The following is a 21,318-nucleotide window of genomic DNA, read 5'->3' on the forward strand; positions in this document are numbered from 1 at the left end:
AATATTCTGTCTCTGGCTAGTTCTGCCTAAAAGGTTTCCTGTAGTCCAGACTGGGGTGGACATGTGACCTAGAGATTTTATTCATCTCAGCCACCGTGATTGGTTCAAGGTGAACATGTGACTCAAGCTCAGCCAATCAGAGTCTTCCCTGGGACTTTGGCTGGAATCTGGGGAAAAGAGAGGTTCTCTGTATCAGAGGTAGTTGGGCTGGGCAAATGGAGAGCTACTGAAAGGGGAGTAACTAGAGAGGCCTCAAATGCCTCTGCTTCATCTGGAGACTTCCTTCCAAAATGATCCCTTCAATGGGCAACAGGGAGCACTATTGACTGACTGAATGAATGCAATTTTTCCATGGTGGATCCTTCAAAATCCTATGGATCCTTCAAAATCCACTTCATATTCTCTTTGAGAAGCATCAGAAAACTTTTATTGAAGGAATAAATAGGTTTCTTTCTTGTGAACTTCTACACATTTATCAAAACTCTCCTCAGATGTCTCCATAAGGGGCATAAAGGAGTGTGATTGTTGAAAGAATGAATGAATTTCTTCCTTGGTAACCTATGTATTCTTTAAAATGTCCTAAAATGATTCTCTGCAGGCATCAGAAAGTCCTGGTTGAATGAATAAAATATGTTCTTACTATTAATGTTTGTTAAATAAACGAATAGATTTTCTCCTTGCAAACTCTTACTCATCCTTTAACATCCTCCTCAGATGTTCCTCAGGACCACCAGGGTTTCTTGCCCACACAGAGATAAGTAAGCTTAGCCCTCAGACTGAAGTTCCCTCTCCTGGGGAAGAAAACGGAGGCGGAGGGGGTGGGGAAGTTCTGTGGTTCCTCCTGTCACCATTTCCGATTTCCGATTTCCAGAGGGGGGGGGCCCTGTAACCCGATCCTTCCTGACTCCCCCTCCCCCCAGTTTGTTGGGCATCTGAAAATGGGGCAGCTCTGAGGGTGTATCCCGGCTGTGCTTCTAGGTCAGCTGGGAGGAGCCAAAAAGGGCCCCAGCGGGGCTTCCTGGCATAGGCAGCAGGCGGGGCAAGGGAGGTCGGTGTGCAAAGACTTTGCACAGGGTAGGTCCGCTGCAGGATGAACCTCAGGGTGAGCCTTGGACTATGATTTTGATAAGAGTAGAAACACCACCTCATGTGTGGCTGGGGTCCTGCCCACACACCCACCACAGCTCCCCCGTGCCCTTGGATGAAAGCCCAGCCCTTCACCTGGCACTCAAGGCTCTGACCCACCTCACCACCTTCATCTTGCTCTCAGAGCCCAAGCTCTGCCATGTTCATCTTGGTGTTCTCCAAAGCATGTTCCCTGACTTTTGCCTCTGCTGTGCCTTCCGACAGGAAAGCCTTGTAATTCCATAAATCAAAAGCTCCTTTCTCTGGGCAACCCTCCCTGCTGCCCTTTGGAACACCCCCAGACTCTGTCCTTCCCTGCACCCAACCCTGACCTCAAGGAGACGGGGGCATCTATGTCTAGCTCAGGGAGACACCCCCTACCTCTCTCCCTCCTTCAGTGTTTTTCCAGCAGCTGCTCTGATGTTGGGGGGGATGGGAAAGAGGTGTGACAAGAGCAGAGGCCACTGAGGGGGGCTCCCAAAACAGTGACTATCAGACTGGCTCTCTAGTGGCAGCATCCACAATGTCCTTATCCTCACTACAGCTCATTGTGCAGCTAGGGAAGCTGAGGCCTGGCCTCCCAACCCAACCTTTGTGAGGTGGGAGGTGGGGGGTAGTCCTGGGGCAGGGGCCTTATTTCTGAAGAGGCAAATCATGGCCCTACTGGAGGGCTGTCTCAGGGTTTGAATTCATCTCATCTCCAGCCCAGGCCTCAAGTGGTCAAGGCGCCTCTGGGCTCAGTTTCACCATCTGTGAAATGGGGCACATGATAGAATCTCCTGGGGTGGGAAGTCTTATGATCACTGAGAGGGGGCCATGGGTTTGTCCCTGTCTCCAACCAACTCTTCCATCTTTCTTTATGTTTCTCTCAATCTCTGTCTCTGACTCTGCCCTTTCCCAAGGCCTCACACATCAGACCCGAAACCTAGTCCACCCCCTGGCCTGGCCTGGGCTCTGCTGTGCTGCTGGTGAAGGCCACTCTGTGTGGGGTCACAGTGTCCCCGTCCCCACTGTGCCAGGCTTGGAACACTACCTCTTTGTTCCTGTGGCTCTGACCTCATGGCCTGCTGAACGCCTGACCCTGAGTGGCCCAGCTACCCCTTCGAGACTGGGAGCCTGCAGCTGTTCAGAAGAGGGGCCTCCTTCCCACCCACCTGGGCCTCAGTTTCCCCAGATGCTCTCTCCCAGCAGAGACCTTCATCCTGCTTCTCAGTCCCAGGAACATTTTTTTTTAGGTGAAACTCGCATAACATGAAATGAACCATTTAAAAATGTACAATTCAGTGGCATTTAGCACATTCACTATGTTGTGCAATCAGCACTTCTGTCTAGTTTCAGAACATTTCATCACCCAAAAGGACACCCCCATCCTCATGAGTAGTCCCTCCCCATTCCTCCTCCCTCAGCCCCTAACAACCACTAATCTGCTTTCTGTCTCTATGGATTTGCCTGTTCTGGACATTTCACCATGTGGTGTTTTGTATTTGGCTTCTCTCACAGCATCATGGTTTTGAGGTTCATCCACATTGTAGCATGAATCTTCTCCATGGACATTTTGGGCCTTTGTTGATAGTGGGGAGAGAAGGTGAGACATTGAGACCCCCAGAGGCTGAGAAACAGAGATCAGACTAATTTGAGTCTAAAGGAAGCCAGGAGACTCTTTAGGAGCCAGGACCCAGGGTGTCCTGAGGCTGGAGTTTGGGAAATGGGGAGGTGGGAATTTTGTGCAGCTTAGCATACAGCAAGCACCTCATAACAATTGTTGGGAGAGGGATCTTAGACATCCAAGGAGTTCCTGAGTCTCAGAGGGCTAGAGACTCATCCAAGAGCACAGAGCCCCAGGCCACCCAAGAGGCTGGTTCCTGGTGTCCAGCTTGGGTCTGGGGCCAGCAGAGCAGAACCTCAGACCTGGGGTCTTGGTCTGACTTGTCCCATGGGTGCATTTGTGGCTGAGATGAGGCCATGACTCCCACCGAGCTGACTTCCTGGGTTTCTCTTTCACTTTGACTTGCCCAGGAGGGGCCATGAAACCTAACTTTTTTTTTTTTTTTTTTAGATCTCTTTGATCTTCTTTCTTGCTCAGTTTCAACGTGTTCTGGGGCATGGACAGGGCACTTGGGGCCTCACTGGCAGCTCAGAAGTTCGTCTGGGGCCACAGGCCTCTGCGTGGACCCAATGGGGCAGCTGGTGGCCAGGCTGGTCCCTCTCCTCCTTCTCCTGCTCCCTGAGCAGGGCGGTGAGTCCCCCATCCTGGTACTATGGCTTTTTTTTTTTTTGCTGGGGGGCATGTGTGTGGAGGGCCCCAGACCCGGTTCCTGAGTTGGTTTTGTGTCTCTGTGCTTGTCTTTCTCTCTCTGTCAAATGGATAATCAGTGATCATGGCTTCTGGGGTCAGATTTGGACATCTCCCTTCTGGTCTTGATTTTGTCTCATGTGGAATGGGCTGGATCTTTGAACCTTTCCCACCTCCCAGAGTTCAACGAGAAATCGTTAAGGAAGGGATAATGAGCACATATGTATATGATAGATATATCTAACATAGTATTATATATATATACTCTCCCTCCATCTTGTAGAATTGGGTGGAAGGGGCCCCGCTTCCTGTGGATGGATGGGTTCGGACTCTCACCCCAGCTCTGCTGTTCCTGCTGTGTAACCTTTTGCCTCTCTGTGCCTCAGTTTTCCTCTCTGTAAACTGGGGATTAACAAGGTTTCAGGGCCTTTGGGTGTCAGGCAGGGCTGGAGACCAGTGACAGAGAAGGGTTCAGTAGACCCTGGATTGCTGTGGAGGAGCAGCCCCAGAGGTTGATGGGTGGGTATGTGGGTAGATGGATGGATAGTTGGCTGGGTGGATTCATGCATGCAAGGATGGGTGGATGGATGGGTGGATGGATGGATGCGTAGGTGGGTGCATAGATGGGAAAGTGGGTGGGCAGGTAGATGGTCACTTTACCAATCCCCAGGCTGAGCCCCATTCCCCATGCAGTGAAAGGTGGGACTGTCATTATCTCTTCATTATCTTTACAGCTGAAGCCTGTGGTACCAGTAGGTGCTGTTTTCAGGACCCACCATATCCGGATGCAGACTCAGGTGGGGGCAGCTCCCCACTGTGTGTGTGTGTGTGGGGGGGAGTTGTGCTGGGCTCTGATTGATGAATCCCAAGCGGTTCCTCCCTCAGTTTCCTCCTGCCCAGACAAAGATTTGGGCCCACCTAGGGTCTTGGGAGCGCCCACCCAAGCTCTTATGTCCTGGAGCGGTCACCCTCTCTGAGCCTGGCCTTCTCCCTAGGAGGGTCACAGGAATGGTGTCTGCATCTGTTCAGATTAGTCAACACATGGGGCTAAGTAGCTGTTAAATATTTTGAATTTTTAATTCCCCCTCCCCCAGGCAGACCTTGCTGGAACATTTAGGCTTGTAATGCACTACTAAGGGTCTGCCACTGAGCAGGCACATCTTCCATTCTTTTGTTCAAGAACTATTTACTGAGCACCTACTATGTGCACACGTAGTCCTAGCCAAGAAGGAATCAGCTGTAAGCTCAACTGTCCTCCTAGGGTGACAGCTGCGTGCGGGAGGTAGACAACAGATAAATAAATGCATACACTGCCTGTCATGATATGCACAGAGCAGGGTGGAGGATGGAGAGGGAGGGGGCTACTTCCGGTTGGCTGCTGGTGGGGGAGGTGACACTGAAGAAGAAACTAGAATGTCAAGATCTGGGGGAAGGGCAGAGCAAAGGCCCTGAGGCCAGAGTAAGTCTGATGTGTTTGAGGACCCATGAGGAGACTGGTGTGGCTGCAGCAGGGGGAGCAGGGGAGATGGCCAGAGACAGGTGGGAAGGGCACAGCAGGGTCCTGGGAGCCATTCAGGCTGCAGTGACACCAGATGACATCAGTGTCACGAAGATTCATCCCAAGGATGTGTCAGCACGGAGCCTCCTCCCCTATTCTGATCTGTCCTCAAACCTCCAGGATCTCCTCCAGACTCAGCCTCGGGCCCCAGAGATCTCAGCTGCTACCGTATATTTGATGCCGGTTTTGAATGCTCCTGGGAGTATGATGGCCCTGCAGCCGGGGTCAGCCACTTCCTGAGGTGCTGGTGAGGACCCCTTCTCAGACCCCAAACATTCACCCACCATGCCGCTGTTGCTCCTGACCCCATACTCCTGACTTTACAGCCCAGGGCTGGTCTTTACCTCTTCCTGAGCCTCGGTTTCTCAAGTGAGCAGGGAGGGCGGAAGTCTGTGTTGTGGGAGGTTCAACATGGGTGGACATCCCGGTTGGGCAGCCGTCAGGGTCCCTCTAGTCCTTCCTTCGTCCTCACCCTCTCACTTATTCATTCATCCATTCATCCATCCATTCATTTCTTCCTTCCCTCTGTGGCCACTCATGTTGGAAGACTTGGGGTCTCCCAAGCTGCTCAGTCCTAGGCTGATCCCCCAAAAACCCCTAGGCTGGGAAGGGGAGTCAAAGGGGCAAAGAAGGATACAGGGATGTGATGCACACTGTCTGCTGTGGCTGCTGAGACATTATGGGGTCCACTAGGACCTCAGATTCAGTACCACTTCTTCCCTCAGCCTCAAGTCTGGGCGCTGCTGCTACTTCGCTGCAGGCTCAGCCACCAAGCTGCAGTTCTCCGACCAGGATGGTATATCTGTGCTCCACACTGTCACGCTCTGGGTGGAATCCTGGGTCACCAACCGGACAGAGAAGTCGCCTGAGATTACCCTGAATCTCTACAACTCCGGTCAGCACCCTATTTTCCTTCTCCTCCCCTCTGCCTCTTCCTCTTGCAGAGATGTCTCTGGTCCCCAAGCCTAGACCTGGGGGGATTCTTAGCCCTGGGCAAAGTGCTTGAAAATTCCAGCTTTTCACACATCAGACACTGTTGTGTGACTTGGCAGTCTTTCATGGTCTCCTTACCTATCACCTACTGCTGGACACTCAGATTGCTTCTGGTTTGTCCCTGACACTGCGATGGTGCCAGGACCCTGTTGTGTCTTTAAACTCTGTTTTTATGAGTCAACAACATGCATTTAGTGTGTAGTCATTGAGCCACTACCTGTGTACCATGCTGAGCCATAGGGGCCAGGGGCAAGGTCAACAGAGGTCACAGCCTAAGGCTGGGTAGGACCAGAGTGAAGTGAGAGAGGCACCACCTTGGGTACAAAATTTTAAGGTGGTGCCAAAAAATCCCTCAGTTGTCAATATAAACAACATTGTAAGGCAATATTTTTAAAATTCAAAATTAATGCAAAAATATCCATGATGAGCAACGTATGAACATTTTAAATAAAGACAGGATCTGACCCTGTGTTTGTACAACCTTGCCGCACACACCTCACCCTAATCCCAGCCTTGCCTCTGCCTTCATGGAACCCAAATTCAAGTGGGGCTGACAGACGAGATGTGATCACTATACATGATGAGACACTGCCAGGAGGTCAAGGGAGGCCTCCAGCTCAAGCTGAGTCCCGAAAGACAAAATGAATACAGCAGGAAGAAAGGTGGGGAAGTGTGTTCCAGGCGGGGAAGTGTGTTTCACAGCGAGTGCAAAGGCCCTGAGGTAGAATCAGGCATGGAATGCGAAGATGCAGAAAGAATGATAGCTGTCTCTCCTTAGATCAGGTTGCTTGAAGTGAGGCTAAAAAATGAGTAAGATTTCCCTAATAGTCCTTTAGAAAAATAGAATCCATGAATTACCCTCTTGTCAGCAATTGACAAAAGTGTCTGTCACCACAACCTTGCCAGTGATGAGTATTAATGTTTTAAAGATCACTTCACTAACAGGATCCTGTGTCTAAATTTTGACTCTTTGACCCATAGAATCCCAGGCTTACGTGGGACCTGCAAGGGTGTCCCTGATTCATGTTTGGGGGACTCAGTTGCCTACCCTGGCTGGGAGGGGTATGGGCAGATTTCATGGGATTTTCAGGACCAAAAACTCACACGCATGCCGGCTTCCCCTTCCAACCCCCATCTTTGTTTCCAGTTAAATACGATCCTCCTCCATCAGGAGACATCAAGGTGTCAATGTCAGCAGGGCAGCTGCTCATGGAGTGGGAGACCCCAGCCCGCCAGGATGGCGCCGAGTTGCAGTTCCGGCACCGGACACCCGGCAGCCCGTGGAAATTGGTGAGTTTATTCCCCAGGTCCGGAGTGGGCACAGACCTCTCCCTCCAAAGCCAGCCCTAGGGGCCCTCACTTGACTCATGTGTCCTCTGGCACCCTCCTGGAATGGCCGTCGTACCCATTTCCAGCCTCCTTGCCTTTGCACATGAAGTTCTCTCTACCTGCTTGCCCCTTCTCCATCTGAACACATGTGAATACAACCCATCCTCAGGATCCAGCTCAAGGGCCACCTATTCCAGGAAGCTGCCCTTTCACCCATTCCTTCCTCCCTCCCTTCTTTTTTTTTAAATTCAGATGTAATTGACATATAACATTAGTTCCAGGTGTATGATATGATGATTCAATCTTTGTACATATTGCAAAATGACCACCACAATAAGTCTAGTTAACTTCCAACACCAGACATAGTTACAGATTTTTTTTCTTGTGATGAAAACTTTAAGGTCTACTCTCGTAGCAACTTTCAATAGCAACACAATATTATTAACTATAGTGACCATGTGCGTTACATCCCCATGACTTATTTATTTATAACTGGAAGTTTGTATCTTTTAACCACCCTCACCCATTTTGCCTATCCTCCAACCCCAACTCCCTGCCTCTGGCAACAATGAATCTGTTCTCTGTATCTATGAATTTTTGTTTGTTTGTTTTGTTTTTTTAGATTCCACATATAAGTGAGATCATATTGTATTTGTCTTTGTCAGTTTGACTTACCTCAGCATAATGCCCTCCAGGTTCATCCGTGATGTTCCAAATAGCAAGATTTCCTTCTTTTTATGGCTGAATAATATTTCATTGTATGTACATATATCACATGTTCTTTATCCATTCATCCATCTATGGACACCTTGGTTGTGTCCATGTCTTAGTTATTGTAAATAATGTTGCAATGAACATAGAGGTACATATGTCTTTTCGAGTTAGTGTTTTTGCTTCCTTCAGATAAATTCCCAGGAGTGGAGTCACTGGGTCATAAGGTAGTTCTATTTTTAATTTTCTGAGGAACCTCCATGCTGTTTTCCATAGTGGCTGCATAAATTTACAATCCCACCAAGAGTGTGCGAGCATTCCCTTTTCTCCACATCCTCACCTGCATTTATCATCGCTTGCCTCTTTGATGATACCCATTCAAACAGATGTGAGGTGGTACCTCACTGTGGTTTTGATTTGCGTTTCCCTAATGATTGGTGATATTGAGCATCTTCTCATGTACCTGCTGGCCATCTGTATGTCTCCTTTGGACCTTTATTCATTCTTCAGCTACTGTCTTTTCCCTGCTCTGTTCCCCCACCACCCAAACAGATAAGCCTACACCTGCAAGAAACCTCAGCCTTGCCCCAGCCCCTAAGGAGTCCCCGGTTTGAGGGAGAGACCCGCAGCCTCTGAATTGCGGCCAATCTCCTCCTCCCTCGGACTGGCAGCATCACAAGGGCAGGGAGTTGCCTTAGCTTTAGCCCCTCCATTGCTCCAAATGTTGGGTCCCTCCCTGAGTCTCAGTTTCCCATCAGGTGAATGGGTTCAGAGTAATCAGTGGCCCATCACATGGGACCTCTCTGTATGTTTTATTTCCCGTCCCTTAAGCACAGACTCTCTCAGCCCCCTTTGTAGATGAGGAAACTGAGTCTCAGGACCTCTTAGGGTCACATGGGGAGCGTGGGGCAGGTTGGGTCTGGGCTCTCTTGATCCCTAACATTACAAACAGGTTTTTCCTCCTAAAATCAGTTTTTAGGAAATTATAAAATAAATGTTGCCTACGAAAATAATTCTTTTAAATAAATGTTTCATTTTGGAATAACCTTAGATTTTCAGAAGAGTTACAAAGAAATAGAAAGAGCTCCCATAGCACCTTCCCCCCAGCTTCCCTCTTAGTATTAATAACATCTTATATCCCCAACTGAGATGAACAGGATACATCACTATGAACGAAACTCCAGAGGTTATTGGATGCCCCCCGCCTTCCCAAGAAGGTCCTCCTTTTGCTCTTGGATCCAGGCCAGGATTCCATGTTACACTTAGTAAAATAATTGCTTAACATTTCAAAAGAGCCGAGATTTTTTCAACACCAAAATGGAAAACAATATATAAATATGGTCTCATCCTAGGGCAACTGCCAACGTCAGGATGATGCTGACTTCGGTGAGAACAACGGTGGTAAGAGCAACAGCTGCGGCAAGTTTGCATTAACTGAGCACCTACTGTGTGCCAGGCCAGTGCTAAATTCTTTGTGTAGCCATTGTCCCACCTTGTCGTTCAGTAATGGATTAGTCCCACTTCACAGGTGAGGAAATCAAGGCTTGGGGGTGAGAGGCCGTAGGCTAAAGTCACATCCCAAAAGATGGCCTTGTTGTGACTCAAACCTGGGAAAGGGGAAGAAGAGAGTGATCCTTGAGGCCCCAAGAGGACATGCCCTGGCCTATTCTTGCCATGTCCTCAGGGCCCACACACAGTTGGCTCTTAGTACGCGCATGCATACAGTTAGCACTCAATAAATGCACAACAGCTAAGTGACCTATGCACCCCCAAGTATAGGACAGCCCCTTGGCCTGATGTTTGTCCTGTTTCCCCCCCCCCAGAGTCATGCCTCTGCCCCTTGGAGATAGACACAGCCCAGGAATTCCAGCTACGGCGACGGCAGCGGCCCAGGCCAGGGGCCTCAGCAAGTCCCTGGAGCAGCTGGAGCCGCCCTGTGTGTGTCCCCCCTGGTGAGAGCGCCCAGAGCCACGGGAATGGGGACAGAGGGTATTAGAATGAAGGGAACAAGCGTTAGAAACAGGGTGACAGGTGTTCAAAATAAGGCAGCAGGAGAAATTAGTGAAAATAAGTGACAGGTGGCCGTGAGGAAGTTTCACTTTGTAAATTGGGGTGAATCCATAATCTAAAAAGAAAACATTTCTCAATCGTCCTTTTTCCAATTCATTTGGTGGGTTTTATTCTTTTAAAGCTGCACAAGGAGTTGACAGGTGAAAGTGACTGTGTCATGAAGATATTTTCCCAAATGACACAGGAAACTGGAGCCTGGGCAGCTCCGGAGTGGAGATGTGGCCCAGGTGGAGGGAGGGGTGTGGTGACTGTCAGCATTTGTCCCTAGCCCTGCCAGCGGGGGTCTCCTCCTGCCCAAGTGCCTATCTGCTGGGAAATAACTCCAAGAATTGTTTTCAGATTTTTCTTTACATTGTGGTCAAAAACGCATAACATAAAATGCACCATGTGACCCATTCTTCAGTGTGCAGTTCCATCGCATTAAGTATATTCATGTTGTGGAACGTATCTATGTTTTCAGGTTTGGAAAAGTATTTAAGAACCCATGGAATCCTGTGTCTCATGGGAGGGAAGAAATGGTCCCCAGGCCCCACCCAAGGTGTGAAGGAGGTTGTGAGGAAGGGCACCTCCATCCCCTCTAATGTCACTGTCTTGCTGTCTCATGGCAGGAACCCCCCCACAGCCCGAGGTGAGGTTCTTGGTGGAGCCGCTTGCCTCAAATGGGACAAGGCGAGTGACCCTGCAGGTGCAGGTAATGGGCCTATCTGGCAAGGCTGTGCCGTGGCCTGGGAATGGGGGGAAAGAGGCCAGAGGCTGGAGCTGGGGAGTGCAAGCGGGAGATGGAGGGAGACAAGACGTGGAGGTGCAGGGACAGGAAGGACTGTGGGTTTAACTCTACAGGTGGTGGGGAACCATGGAGGGTGTGTGTACAAAAGAGGGATATGGCTGGACTCGGGTGTTCACAGGCTCCCGCTGGCTACCATCAGGGGAACAGACTGTGGGGCGGAGGGCTCTGGTGAATGCTGGAAGGCTAGGAAGGGGTCATTTGTGTTGGTCTGGATGGGAGATGATTTCTTTGAAGTCCCCAAAACAACCCATTAGTACAGTCTAATTAAACCCATTTTACAGAGAAGGAAACTGAGGCACAGAAGGAAAATTTGTTGCCTGAGTCAGGGGTAAAACCATGACGTAGTTCACCCACTGGCTTCACCATAACTGACCCAGCTAGGTCCCCAGTGGGCCATCACAATACGTCTACAGGGAAGCTCCTTCACTTCCAAAGTTTCCTCTCATTTGAATTCCTTTTATTAGAAAAAAATTGAAGTCACTGGATCCAAAGATGGAAAACTTTTTTCCTGGCTCTCAGTAGAACTAAGGCAACAAGCGATAGAAACAAGGTGACAAGTGTTCAAAATAAGGCAGCAGGAGAAATCAGTGAAAATTAGTGACAGGTGTCTGTGAGAAAGTTTCACTTTGTAAGTTGGGGTGAATCCATAATCTAAAAAGAAAACATTTCTCAATCTTCCTTTTTCCAATTCGTTTGGTGGGTTTTATTCTTTTCAAGCTGCACAAGGAGTTGACAGGTGAAAGTGACTGTGTCATGAAGATATTTTCCCGAATGACACAGGAAACTGGAGCCTGGGCAGCTCCGGAGTGGAGATGTGGCCCAGGTGGAGGGAGGGGTGTGGTGACTGTCAGCATTTGTCCCTAGCCCTGCCAGCGGGGCCTCCTCCTGCCCAAGTGCCTATCTGCTGGGAAATAACTCCAAGAGTTGTTTTCAGATTTTTGTTTACATTGTGGTAAAATTACGCCATCCCCTTGCCCAGCCCTAAAAAACCCCAACATGCACTGGAGCATGCACTTGCCAGCACTGGGGTTTATTATTTTTAAAATCTTTGGTGCCTGTCATTGGCTGTGGCCTGTGGATGAGTCTGAGTTCATGGGCTGTGCCCTGATGTCAGCCCGTGGGGACAATGAGCATGTTCAGGTCCCCATAAACCATCTCTCCCATTCATGACAGCGGCCTCAGCTCCAGCTTCCAGAAGGCTGCCGTGGGCCCAAGTCTGGCGCAGAGGTGACCTACCACCTCCACCTGCACATGCTGTCCTGCCCCTGTAAGGCCCAGGCCACAAAGACCATGCGCTTCAGAAAAACGCTTCACCTCTCGGGTGCTGCCTACGACCTAGCTGTCTTCTCCTGTAATCGCTTCGGCCCAGGCCCCAACCAGTCATTGCATATTCCTGCCGACACATACACAGGTGCCTCCTTCAGTTGGGGAGGGCTACGGGAGGTCCCCTCAGAGGCGAGCACCTACTCTGAGCCTCAGCTAGACTAGGGGGAAGTGGGCGAGGCACAAAAATTTAAGGGGCTGTCTAATTTAGGGGTGTATCAAAAGTCAGTAATCAGGATACATAACATTTTAATGCAATATTTTGAAAAATCCTCACTGCAAACTACAGCCAAGGCCAACTGCCTGTTTTATAAATAAAGTTTTATTGGGACATGGGCTAGGAAAAGGATGTGGCGAGTGAGGCAGGATCACGCAAGTACAGAGTTGATCCTATCTTCATTTAAAATCTTGATATTTTGTTCTATATATATATATATATATATATATATACACATATATTAAATATATACATATATTTACATATAAAATATAAAAGATTTATAATTATGTATATATGTACAAGGTGTGATCAAAACTACGGTGAATGTTTAAATTAAAAATATTTATTACATTAAATGACACATTGCCATTAATCCCCTTCAAAATACTGTCCCTCGCTTTGAACACACTTATCCCATCATTCTTGCCACTTTCTGAAGCAGTTCTGGAAGTCCTCTTTCATGTCTTTAGTTGCTCTGTCTTGGCTGCCTTGATGTCCTGAATCATTTTGACTTTGGGGAAGAGCCAGAAGTTGTATGGTACCAGACCCAGTGAATAAGGTGGATGAGGACACACTGCAATGTTTTCATTTAACAGAAATTGCCATGTACCAGAAGCAATATGTGATACAGAACGTTGTCATGATGGAGGATGATTTACGGCACACTTTAAAATACAACTTCTCTCAACCGTAGCTCAAACTCAACCGACAGCACCAAACAAGTTGAAACTTGTCACACACTGTTGCTAAGGTTTGATGCGCCGCTTCCCGTATTGAAGATCCCTGCCTTTCCATTGGCTGGCACTCGGCAGCAGCATTCACCATATGTTTTGATCACAACGCTTCTGGTATGGCGATTTCTGTCAAATAAAAACATTACAGTGTGTCCTCATCCACGTTATTCACCGGATCTGGCACCATATGACTTCTTGCTCTTCCCCAAAGTCAAAATGACCATGAAAAGGTGAACGTTTTGAATCGATTCAGGATATTGAGGCAGCCACAACAGTGCAACTGAAGACACTCACGAAAGAGGATTTCCAGAACTGCTTCAGAAAGTGGCAAGAACGGTGGGATAAGTGTGTTCCAAGCAAGGGGGAATATTTTGAGAGGGCATTAATGGCAATGTGTCTTTTACTGTAATAATTGTGTGTTTTTTTGTTTGTTTGTTTTTTAATAATTGTTTTTTTAATTTAAACATTCACCATATTGTTTGAGCACACCTTGTATGTACCGGGGGTGCCAAAAAAAATGTATACAGATGGACACTTTGGTCAACATTGCTCAAGCAGTAGTTTGCCACAATCAGAAGTGTCTGGATGCTGATGGTAACCACGCTGAGCACCTCTTGTAATTGCAGAAGTCACACGTGACTTGTATTTATCTTTATTATTGGTACATATTGAGTATCACAATTTTAGTAGTTTTTTCCTTTCTTAAAATGTGTACACATTTTTGACTCTGTGTACACACATATATTTTTTTCAAGGTGAAATTCACATAGCAAAATTTACCATTTTAATATGTGCAATCCAATGGCATTTAGTGAATTCACAATGTTCAACCACCATCTCTAATTCCAGAACATTTCTATCACCCCCAAATGAAACTTCATTCCCATTAGCAGTCACTTCCCACTCCCCCTCTCCCCGGCCCCTGGCAACCACTAATCTACTTTCCGTCTCTATGGATTTGCCTATTCTGGACATTTCATATCAATGGGATCACACACTATGTGGCCTTTTGAATCTGGCTTCTCTCACTCAGCATCATATTTTCGAGGTTCATCTATATTGTAGTGCGTGTCAGTGCCTCAGTACTTTTTACGACTGAGTAATATTCCATTGTGAGGATGGGCCACATTTTGTTTATTTGTTTATCCACTGATCTACATTTTTGCAATTATGAATAATGCTCATCACATATTTTTGCATTAATTTGATTTTTTTAAAATTGCATTAAGGCATTGTTTCTCTTGATGATTGAGTTCTCCTCCTTGCCTCCTTGAATTTGGTGCCTGAGATGAGTGCCTCGCTCATCTCACCTGGTCCCAGCCCTGCTGGGCACCCAACAATCCTGCAAGGGCAGGGCTGCTATGATGATGCCCATTTCAGAGCTGAGAAAACCGAGGCTCAGACAGGTGAAGCCACTTGCCAAGGTGGCACAGCAGTGAGTCTGCCAGCCTCTGGCTTGGTTTGGGCCATGGCCTCACTGTATGACATTGGGTAGTGTCTTTCTCTCTCTGAGCCTCAGTTTCTGTATTATTGGGGTGACCATAGTCCCACTGCCTAGCCAAATGGTGTCTGTAAAGTGCTCGGCACTGGCCTGGTGCGTACGGTTGGTGTTCAGTAAATGGTAGTTATTGTCTCCAGAATTGGAAGCAGCACCTACCTCTCTGAGGTGGCTGCAGATGCCCTTGTTCTAGGGAATGGGAGAGATGCACCCCGGGGACTGAGTGGGGGCATCCTCGGAGTCTAAGCTCTAGTCAGGCGCCGCCCACTGAGGGGTGAGGCGGGCGGGAGTGGCCAGGCATCGCTGGAGCAAGGGATTGTGTCCGTCCAGGGAGCATTGTTGGGGTTGTACTGGCAGGGAAGCTGTGGTCAGTTTGGGGGAGGAGTAAACTCATTCAAACCACCCATTGGTCCCCTCTGTGCCCAGTCCCCCACTCTGCAGCCCTCAGTGTGGGGAAACAATCCAGGCCCTACGGGGTAGAGCTGGGTGAGGAGGTGGAGAGGGGCTACGAGAGCCTTGCGGTGGGTAGACTGAGGCAGCTGTCCTGATGTGCTTCCCTGTCTCCTTCCAGAACCAAGAGCTCTGAATATCAGTGTCAGGACCAGTGGGACCACTATGCGTTGGCCAGCCCAGGCCTCGGGTCTGACGTACTGTATTGAGTGGCAGCCGCAGGGCCAGGACGGGAGTACTGCCAACTGCACCCTGACTACGCCCAAAGACCAGGACCCTACTGGAATGGGTACCATGATGGCACTTGCCCTCCATCTGACTCTACGTCCTCTGTTAGAGTTCTGGGTCAGCTCAGACCTACAGGGACTGTACATGGTGTCTGAGGCCCAGAGAGGTCTTGCCACTTGCTTGAATCACAAAGAGGTGGTGACAGCCCAAGACTCAGACCCTCCACCCCCATGCAAGCTGAAGCCTCCCGCTGGGAACTTGTGGTGTCAGGCCCTGGGCAGGTGATTCCCAGGCGGGTAATGAGTCTCACATTCCAGGGTGTTTCTTAAACATTCACCCTCGCCAGGGAAGGTGGCAGCTAGCAAGATACTGGTGGCAAATTAACGAGGTCTCTGGAGGAAAAGAGGAAGTGCCATATGGCCCAGGCAGGCTCTCATTCTCCCACTTCTTGCCGTGGGTCTGGCCGGGGCTGCGGGAAACCCCAGCTTCAACCTGTCGCTCACAGAGCTCCCAGCTTGGGGAGAGAGAGCTGGATACAGATACCCCTGCCCCGTGGAATACGGGCTGGGTTGGAGAGGGTAGGGATGGGTTGGGGATGGCATAGGGAAGGGATCATAGAGGAGGGGACATTGTTGCAAGGATTTTGAAGCATGAGTAGGAGTGCTCTGGGAGTTCCTGGCAGATGGCACAGCCAGTGCAATGGTGCAGAGGTGGGAACACAAACTATTAACTGGCCTGGCCCTTGCTAATTCTTCCAGTAACCCACCACTGGAGCCAAGCTTCTGGGGCAATGCAGCAGACGACATGTTACCACATCATCATCTTCGCCTCTTCACGCCCAGAGAAGCCCAACTCATGGTACACCCTCTTGTCTGCTTACCACTTTGGGGGCAATGGTGAGTGACCCAAGCCTGCAGGTGGATATCCTCAGGGGACTCAGCGGTGGTCTTGGGGGTCAGGAGGATGGAATAAGCATTTAGAGGAACCTACTGTGTGTCGGGTCTTGGCCAGAAGCTGGACACGTAGAGTCAGCTCAGTTGACTCGTACGATACCCTGAGAGGCATTGCCCCATTTCACAGATAAGAAAACTGAGGTTCAAAGAGGGGAAGTGAAAGGGCCTGAGTGGTGGAGCTGGGATTCTGTGGCCAAGGTTACCTGGACAGTGCTGGGCTGGAAGTGTTCAACCAGTGCTTTTAGAGCTGACTGTGGCAATGGTACTGGCTGCAGCCTCTGTGGCCGGGATCCCTCAGGACGTGTTGGTGAGTAAAGGTGGCCTGGACTTTGTCTCTGTGGACTGGAAGCCGTCCCCGCTGAGCACCTGCCCTGGCGTCCTGACGGAGTATGTCATTCGCTGCCAAAATAAAGACAGCAACCAGGTGTCTGGTATGTGGGGGAGGAAGGAGTCTAGGCTTGAGTTCCACCTTGCTGTGTGACCCTGGGCACCTCACTGCCCCTCTCTGGGCCTGGTTTTCCCCAAATAACACAAGAGAGTTGGACTCAAGGGTCTTGACTGCCCCTTTTAGACACCCAGAGAATTCCCCGTGGGCATTGGCCAAGTGCTCCTGATATGCCAGGCGCATAGATGGCAATCCCTCAGGTGTATCAGCAACTTGATTCCCATGGTGTGACATCCCAGCTGGGAGGGACTCGGGACAACCCACCACCTGAGACTGGCTTCCTAGGAGTGAAGGGGATCCAGGGACCCATGGCTGCCTCCTCCCTGCAGAGCTGTCCGTGAATGCCACAGAGACCCAGGTCATCCTTCGAGGTTGCTTAGGGGCTGGTGCAAACTACAGCGTGCAGGTGCGAGCAGACACGGCAACAATGAAGGGCGCCTGGAGCCAGCCCCGACACTTCCATATGGGTGAGGCGTGGGACAGGGGCAGGGCGTGAGTATGTATGCAGCATGCACTGCCTCATCCCATCCGCATCTGCATCTGCGAGCAGTCCCACCCTCCATGTGTTGCCCTCTGGAGAAAGTCCCAGCCTGATCTGCTCCTACTGCCTCCACCAGCCTTGTCTCCTATAGTTTCCCCCTTGAACCTTCTCTCATACTCCTGTGGCCTTGATCATGAGGGCCCCTCCTCCTGGAATGTTTGTTCTCCTTGTTGTCAAACTCTTATTCATCCTTCAAAACAGAGCCGAAAAGCTCCCTCCTCCAGGAAGCATTCTGTGCTTCCTTCTGGGTTCCCCACAACTGTGACTGCCCCTCCTCCACACCTGACACCTTGGGAGTGCATGGAGGTGTCTGTGTCTGGCTCTGCCTCCCCCAACTGGGGGCTCCTGGAGAAGAGGAGGGAGCAGGGAGACTGTTTTTTGAATAAGTGAATGAATGCATATGAATGAATGAGTGTCCGTCATCCTCAACACAAAGATAAGGAGGTGGGTTCCATTGTCAGGGTGTGTGGCTGTGAGAGATTTAGAGATGAAATGATCCCTGTTCCTGCCATGGTCCCTGCCTGTTGCCCTTGCAATGAATTCTGTTCCTAAGAGAATGAACCAATAAGTCCGGTTTGGTGTGGGGTGGGCAACCCTGTGTCCAGGGGAGCTACAGAGTTCTGAGCACTTCCTGTGTTCCAGGCCTTTATCCTGCAGTCACAGGGCAGGTGGATCCCCTGGTCTCCCACTTCACAGACAAGGAAACTGAGGCATTGTGGGGCCCATGGTGTGCTAGGTTTAGCAGCAAGTTGATGGAGGGTCTGGCCTACCCAGCTCCCTCCCTGACTAGAGGCAGGAGGTATCCTTTCCCTAACCCAAGCTCTCCTGCCCCCAAGAAATCCAGGTTTTCCAGTTGTCCATTTTGTCCATTGTCCTCATATCTCTGGGGAGCTTCCTGAGCATCCTCCTCCTGGGCGCCCTTGTGTACCTCAGCCTGAACAGGTAACTTGCACCCTCTCCTTGACACGATCCCCTGACAATAGCGATAATAATAGTAATAGTAATAACTGCTCACACCAAGTAGGGATTTGTGCCCATTTTACAGATGAGGAAACTGAGGCCCTGATGGTCAGGGCATCCAGCAGTGGGGGCAGAGCTGAGATGTGACCCCCAGTCTGTTGGATTCCTGCACTCCCCTCCCCCAATCCATATCCTCACTCCCTTTGTAATCTAATGAAGATGAAAAATATAAGTCTGAACAATGAAATAGTAAAAAACAGACAGAAGCACTGCTCCTCTGACCGGCTTGCCTCCCTCCCCAGGGCCTTTCGGCACCTGTGCCCACCCCTGCCCACACCCCGTGCCAGCACTGCTGTTGAGTTTCCTGGAAGCCAGGGGAAGCAGGTAAGACGTTTTTTTTCCTAATCCCAAGTCCTGTGTATTGGGTCCATACTCTGGGCCAAGGCTCTGCTGAGTAATGGTCATGTATTAGCTTGTTTTATTCTCCCCCAACCCACTAAGGTAGGGACTCCAAAAACCTGTCCTATTTTACATACAGGAAAGCAGAGGCCCAAAGAGGAACCTCCTGTGGGCCATTTCCTAGCAGCAGAAACAGAACTCAGAGTGGCTTCAACCCATTGGGAATCTGATGGAAAAAAATCCCAGGGTGGTGAGCTTTAGGCATGGTTGGATGCAGGAACTAGGAATCCATCTCTCTGTGTTGCTGTCCTTTCTACGGGCATCTCTCCCAGTCATACTCAGCCTTCCCCCTTGGAAGAGAATGTCTATTTTCTCCATGACTGGAGCAAAACTCTCAGGGTCATCACTGATTGGCCCAACATGGATCACATGCCCATCCCTGAGCCTGTGGCAGAAACCAGGGGCATGGAGTGATCTGACTGGCTGGGCTAGGGTCATAGCCCTGATCACATCAACTTAGAGACAAGCAGGGGCAATTTCCCAAAGAGAAATGCGGGAGGGGGTCCTTCCAATGGATCCTCAAATTGGTCTCGAGATTTTAGAGAATTTAGCCAGTGGGGACCTGGTCCATCCCATCCTTATATGGATGGGAAATAGGGCCCCGTCCACAGCCTCGGCCCCATCCTCCCTCTGCAGGCTTGGCAGTGGACCAGCCCAGCAGACTTCCTGGAGGAGGAGGAAGAGGAAGAAGCCCTGGTGGTGACCATGCCCTGGGACAAAGGCGAGGGACCTGACTTGGACACATCCGGGCCTCTCAAGGACAAGATGGAGCTGCCTCCGGGTGTCCCTGAGCCAGCCCTAGACACAGAGCTGCCCTTGGAGGACAGCAGACAGGTGCAAGGATACGGATACCCTGAGGCAGGGGCTCTGGGGCCTAGGGAGCAGGACAGTCTGGAGGGCAGCCTTGCCCAGGCAGCTGGACTGCCACTGCTCCTAAAAGGCCTAATGCAGAGCCCCAGGCCCAGTGGCCCTCAGCATGTGGGCCTGGAGGCCTGAGGGAGAGAAGGGAACATCCACCTCATCTTGGGAACAGGAAGACTGCTGATCGCAATGATGGCGGCTGGTGATTACATGAGTATTGCGTACCTAGCCTGTTCCACGCAGACACTCACATGAAGTCTGAGGTACATGGATATCCTATTTTATAGATGTGACCACCACCAAGGTGCAGAGAGGGTGAGTGGCTCGCCTGAAGCCACACAGCACAGGAGGGAGTTAAACTCCGGCCAAGTGACCCAGACCCCCATTTCTGCCTCCCAGGCTCTGCCATCATTGCACCTCCCCCCCCACCCCCACCCCCACACACATACTTTGTCCAGTACCTGTTGCAACATGTCCTGTGAGGGAAACCTTGGAAACTGCCATGAAACAAGCTGCTGCACCAGGCTGGGCCTGACAGGTTGGGCAGGGACAAACACCATCATTGGCCTGTTGGGGTGGAATAGACTGAAGCATGGCCCAAATGAGGCTAAGCTGATCCCAGGACCCTGAGCTGGGCATTCTATCCCAGCAGCACTAGATGGGGAGTCTGGGAGCTCTCCCCTACCCTGCAGGTTTCCAGGTTCAGAGGATCTAGGGCTCTAACATTCCTGGGGACACGATAGCCCCTTCCCAGCCTCAGTCTCCTCCCCTGTAAGATGGGGGTGATGATAATGTTGACTCCTCATAGAGCTGTTAGGGGGTCTAAGCCTTAATAAATGAGCCTTCTCTTTGGTGTCTTTCCCCTGGTTGAAGCCTGAATTCCTGCTGAAAATCCCCAAATAGGAGCTTGAGAATTCATTCATTCATTCACTCCACATGCATTTATCAATCTCCCTTTCTGGGCTCCTCCAAGAACATCCATTCTGAGCGAGACACAGATGGATGATCCCTCTGCAAAGTCAGGACTGGGCAGCGGGAGGGACGGGACCCCAGGGAGAGTGAGGCTGTGTCTGCCACGCCCTCCGCCCCTCCCAGGAGTCGGTCGGCTGTCCTCCATGGGCTCAGGCCAGGACCTGGGGTTCTTCCCTCCTTCTCACACCCAAATCCTGGCACAGGACCCATGTCTCCCACCCCTATACACACCCTGAATCCGCTGCTTCCTGCCTCTTCCCCGCCTTTCCCCCCCAATCCTTAAATGAGTTGTCGCGGATTCCCCCCATGGCCACCAGGTGGTAGCAGCGCCGCGTGTCTCCCAGGCCAAGCCCTCTCCGCCCCAGCCCACCTCCCACGGAGTTTGCAAAACAGGCAGGTTTTTAAAAACGGGGTGGGAAGCACCTTAGAGCTGGGCTCCAGCCTGAGAAGGTGGCCCGGACAGCGGCAGGGCAAAGTGGACAGACAGGAGAGGATGCTAGGTTAGGAGCCTCATGAAAAAGACCAGAGTGACCAGACTCCCCTCAATTCCAGAACTCTCCATCCCCACCCCTCACAATGGAGACTCCAGGGAGCTAAATGACCCCATGCCAGCAGTCCCGGTCTTGGGCCTACCCAGTAGCACAAGACGCAGTTTGGTGGCCCCTAGAGTTGGCTAAACACTTACCCCTAGGCATAGCCCCCTGGATCCAAGAAGCAGGAGTTAGATATTTATTGTGCCTTACCTGGAACTCTTGCTGAAGTGAATGGGAAAAGGGACACCCTGCTTCCATGGGGAAAGGCTGAGCCT

At 50.4% G+C, this 21,318-nt stretch overlaps 1 protein-coding gene across 5 annotated transcripts; it reads left to right on the forward strand.

Moving 5' to 3' along the window:
• Positions 1-2,572: 2,572 nt before the first annotated feature.
• IL12RB1 (interleukin 12 receptor subunit beta 1) lies at positions 2,573-20,398 on the forward strand. 5 transcript variants are annotated; one of them, XM_019737077.2, is made up of 17 exons: positions 2,573-2,710; positions 3,182-3,361; positions 4,153-4,215; positions 5,097-5,223; positions 5,702-5,871; positions 7,117-7,259; positions 9,362-9,410; positions 9,833-9,961; positions 10,688-10,770; positions 12,040-12,277; positions 15,213-15,380; positions 16,078-16,215; positions 16,548-16,703; positions 17,047-17,184; positions 18,095-18,200; positions 18,521-18,602; positions 19,314-20,398. In XM_019737077.2, exons 1-17 carry the CDS (start codon positions 2,659-2,661, stop codon positions 19,671-19,673), a joined length of 2,382 nt encoding a protein of 793 aa, XP_019592636.2. In that variant the 5' UTR covers positions 2,573-2,658; the 3' UTR covers positions 19,674-20,398. The 5 variants fall into 5 exon arrangements, with proteins under 5 accessions (XP_019592636.2, XP_074193996.1, XP_019592638.2 ...); XM_074337895.1 differs by having other exon boundaries at positions 18,103-18,200; positions 19,314-19,449; XM_019737081.2 differs by lacking the exon at positions 2,573-2,710 and adding an exon at positions 3,805-3,937 and having other exon boundaries at positions 3,229-3,361.
• The last annotated feature ends 920 nt before the right edge of the window (positions 20,399-21,318 follow it).

Source organism: Rhinolophus sinicus, linkage group LG07 (genome assembly GCF_036562045.2).
Source record: "Rhinolophus sinicus isolate RSC01 linkage group LG07, ASM3656204v1, whole genome shotgun sequence".
Lineage (NCBI taxonomy): Eukaryota > Metazoa > Chordata > Mammalia > Chiroptera > Rhinolophidae > Rhinolophus > Rhinolophus sinicus.

Bases quoted from the DNA above. Each gene is read 5' to 3' on its own strand.
- IL12RB1 (XM_019737077.2), top strand. From the start codon at position 2,659: ATGAATCTTCTCCATGGACATTTTGGGCCTTTGTTGATAGTGGGGAGA. The intron at 3,362-4,152 runs GTGAGTCCCCCA...TTATCTTTACAG, and splicing joins CCTGCTCCCTGAGCAGGGCG to CTGAAGCCTGTGGTACCAGT. The intron at 5,872-7,116 runs GTCAGCACCCTA...CTTTGTTTCCAG, and splicing joins CCTGAATCTCTACAACTCCG to TTAAATACGATCCTCCTCCA.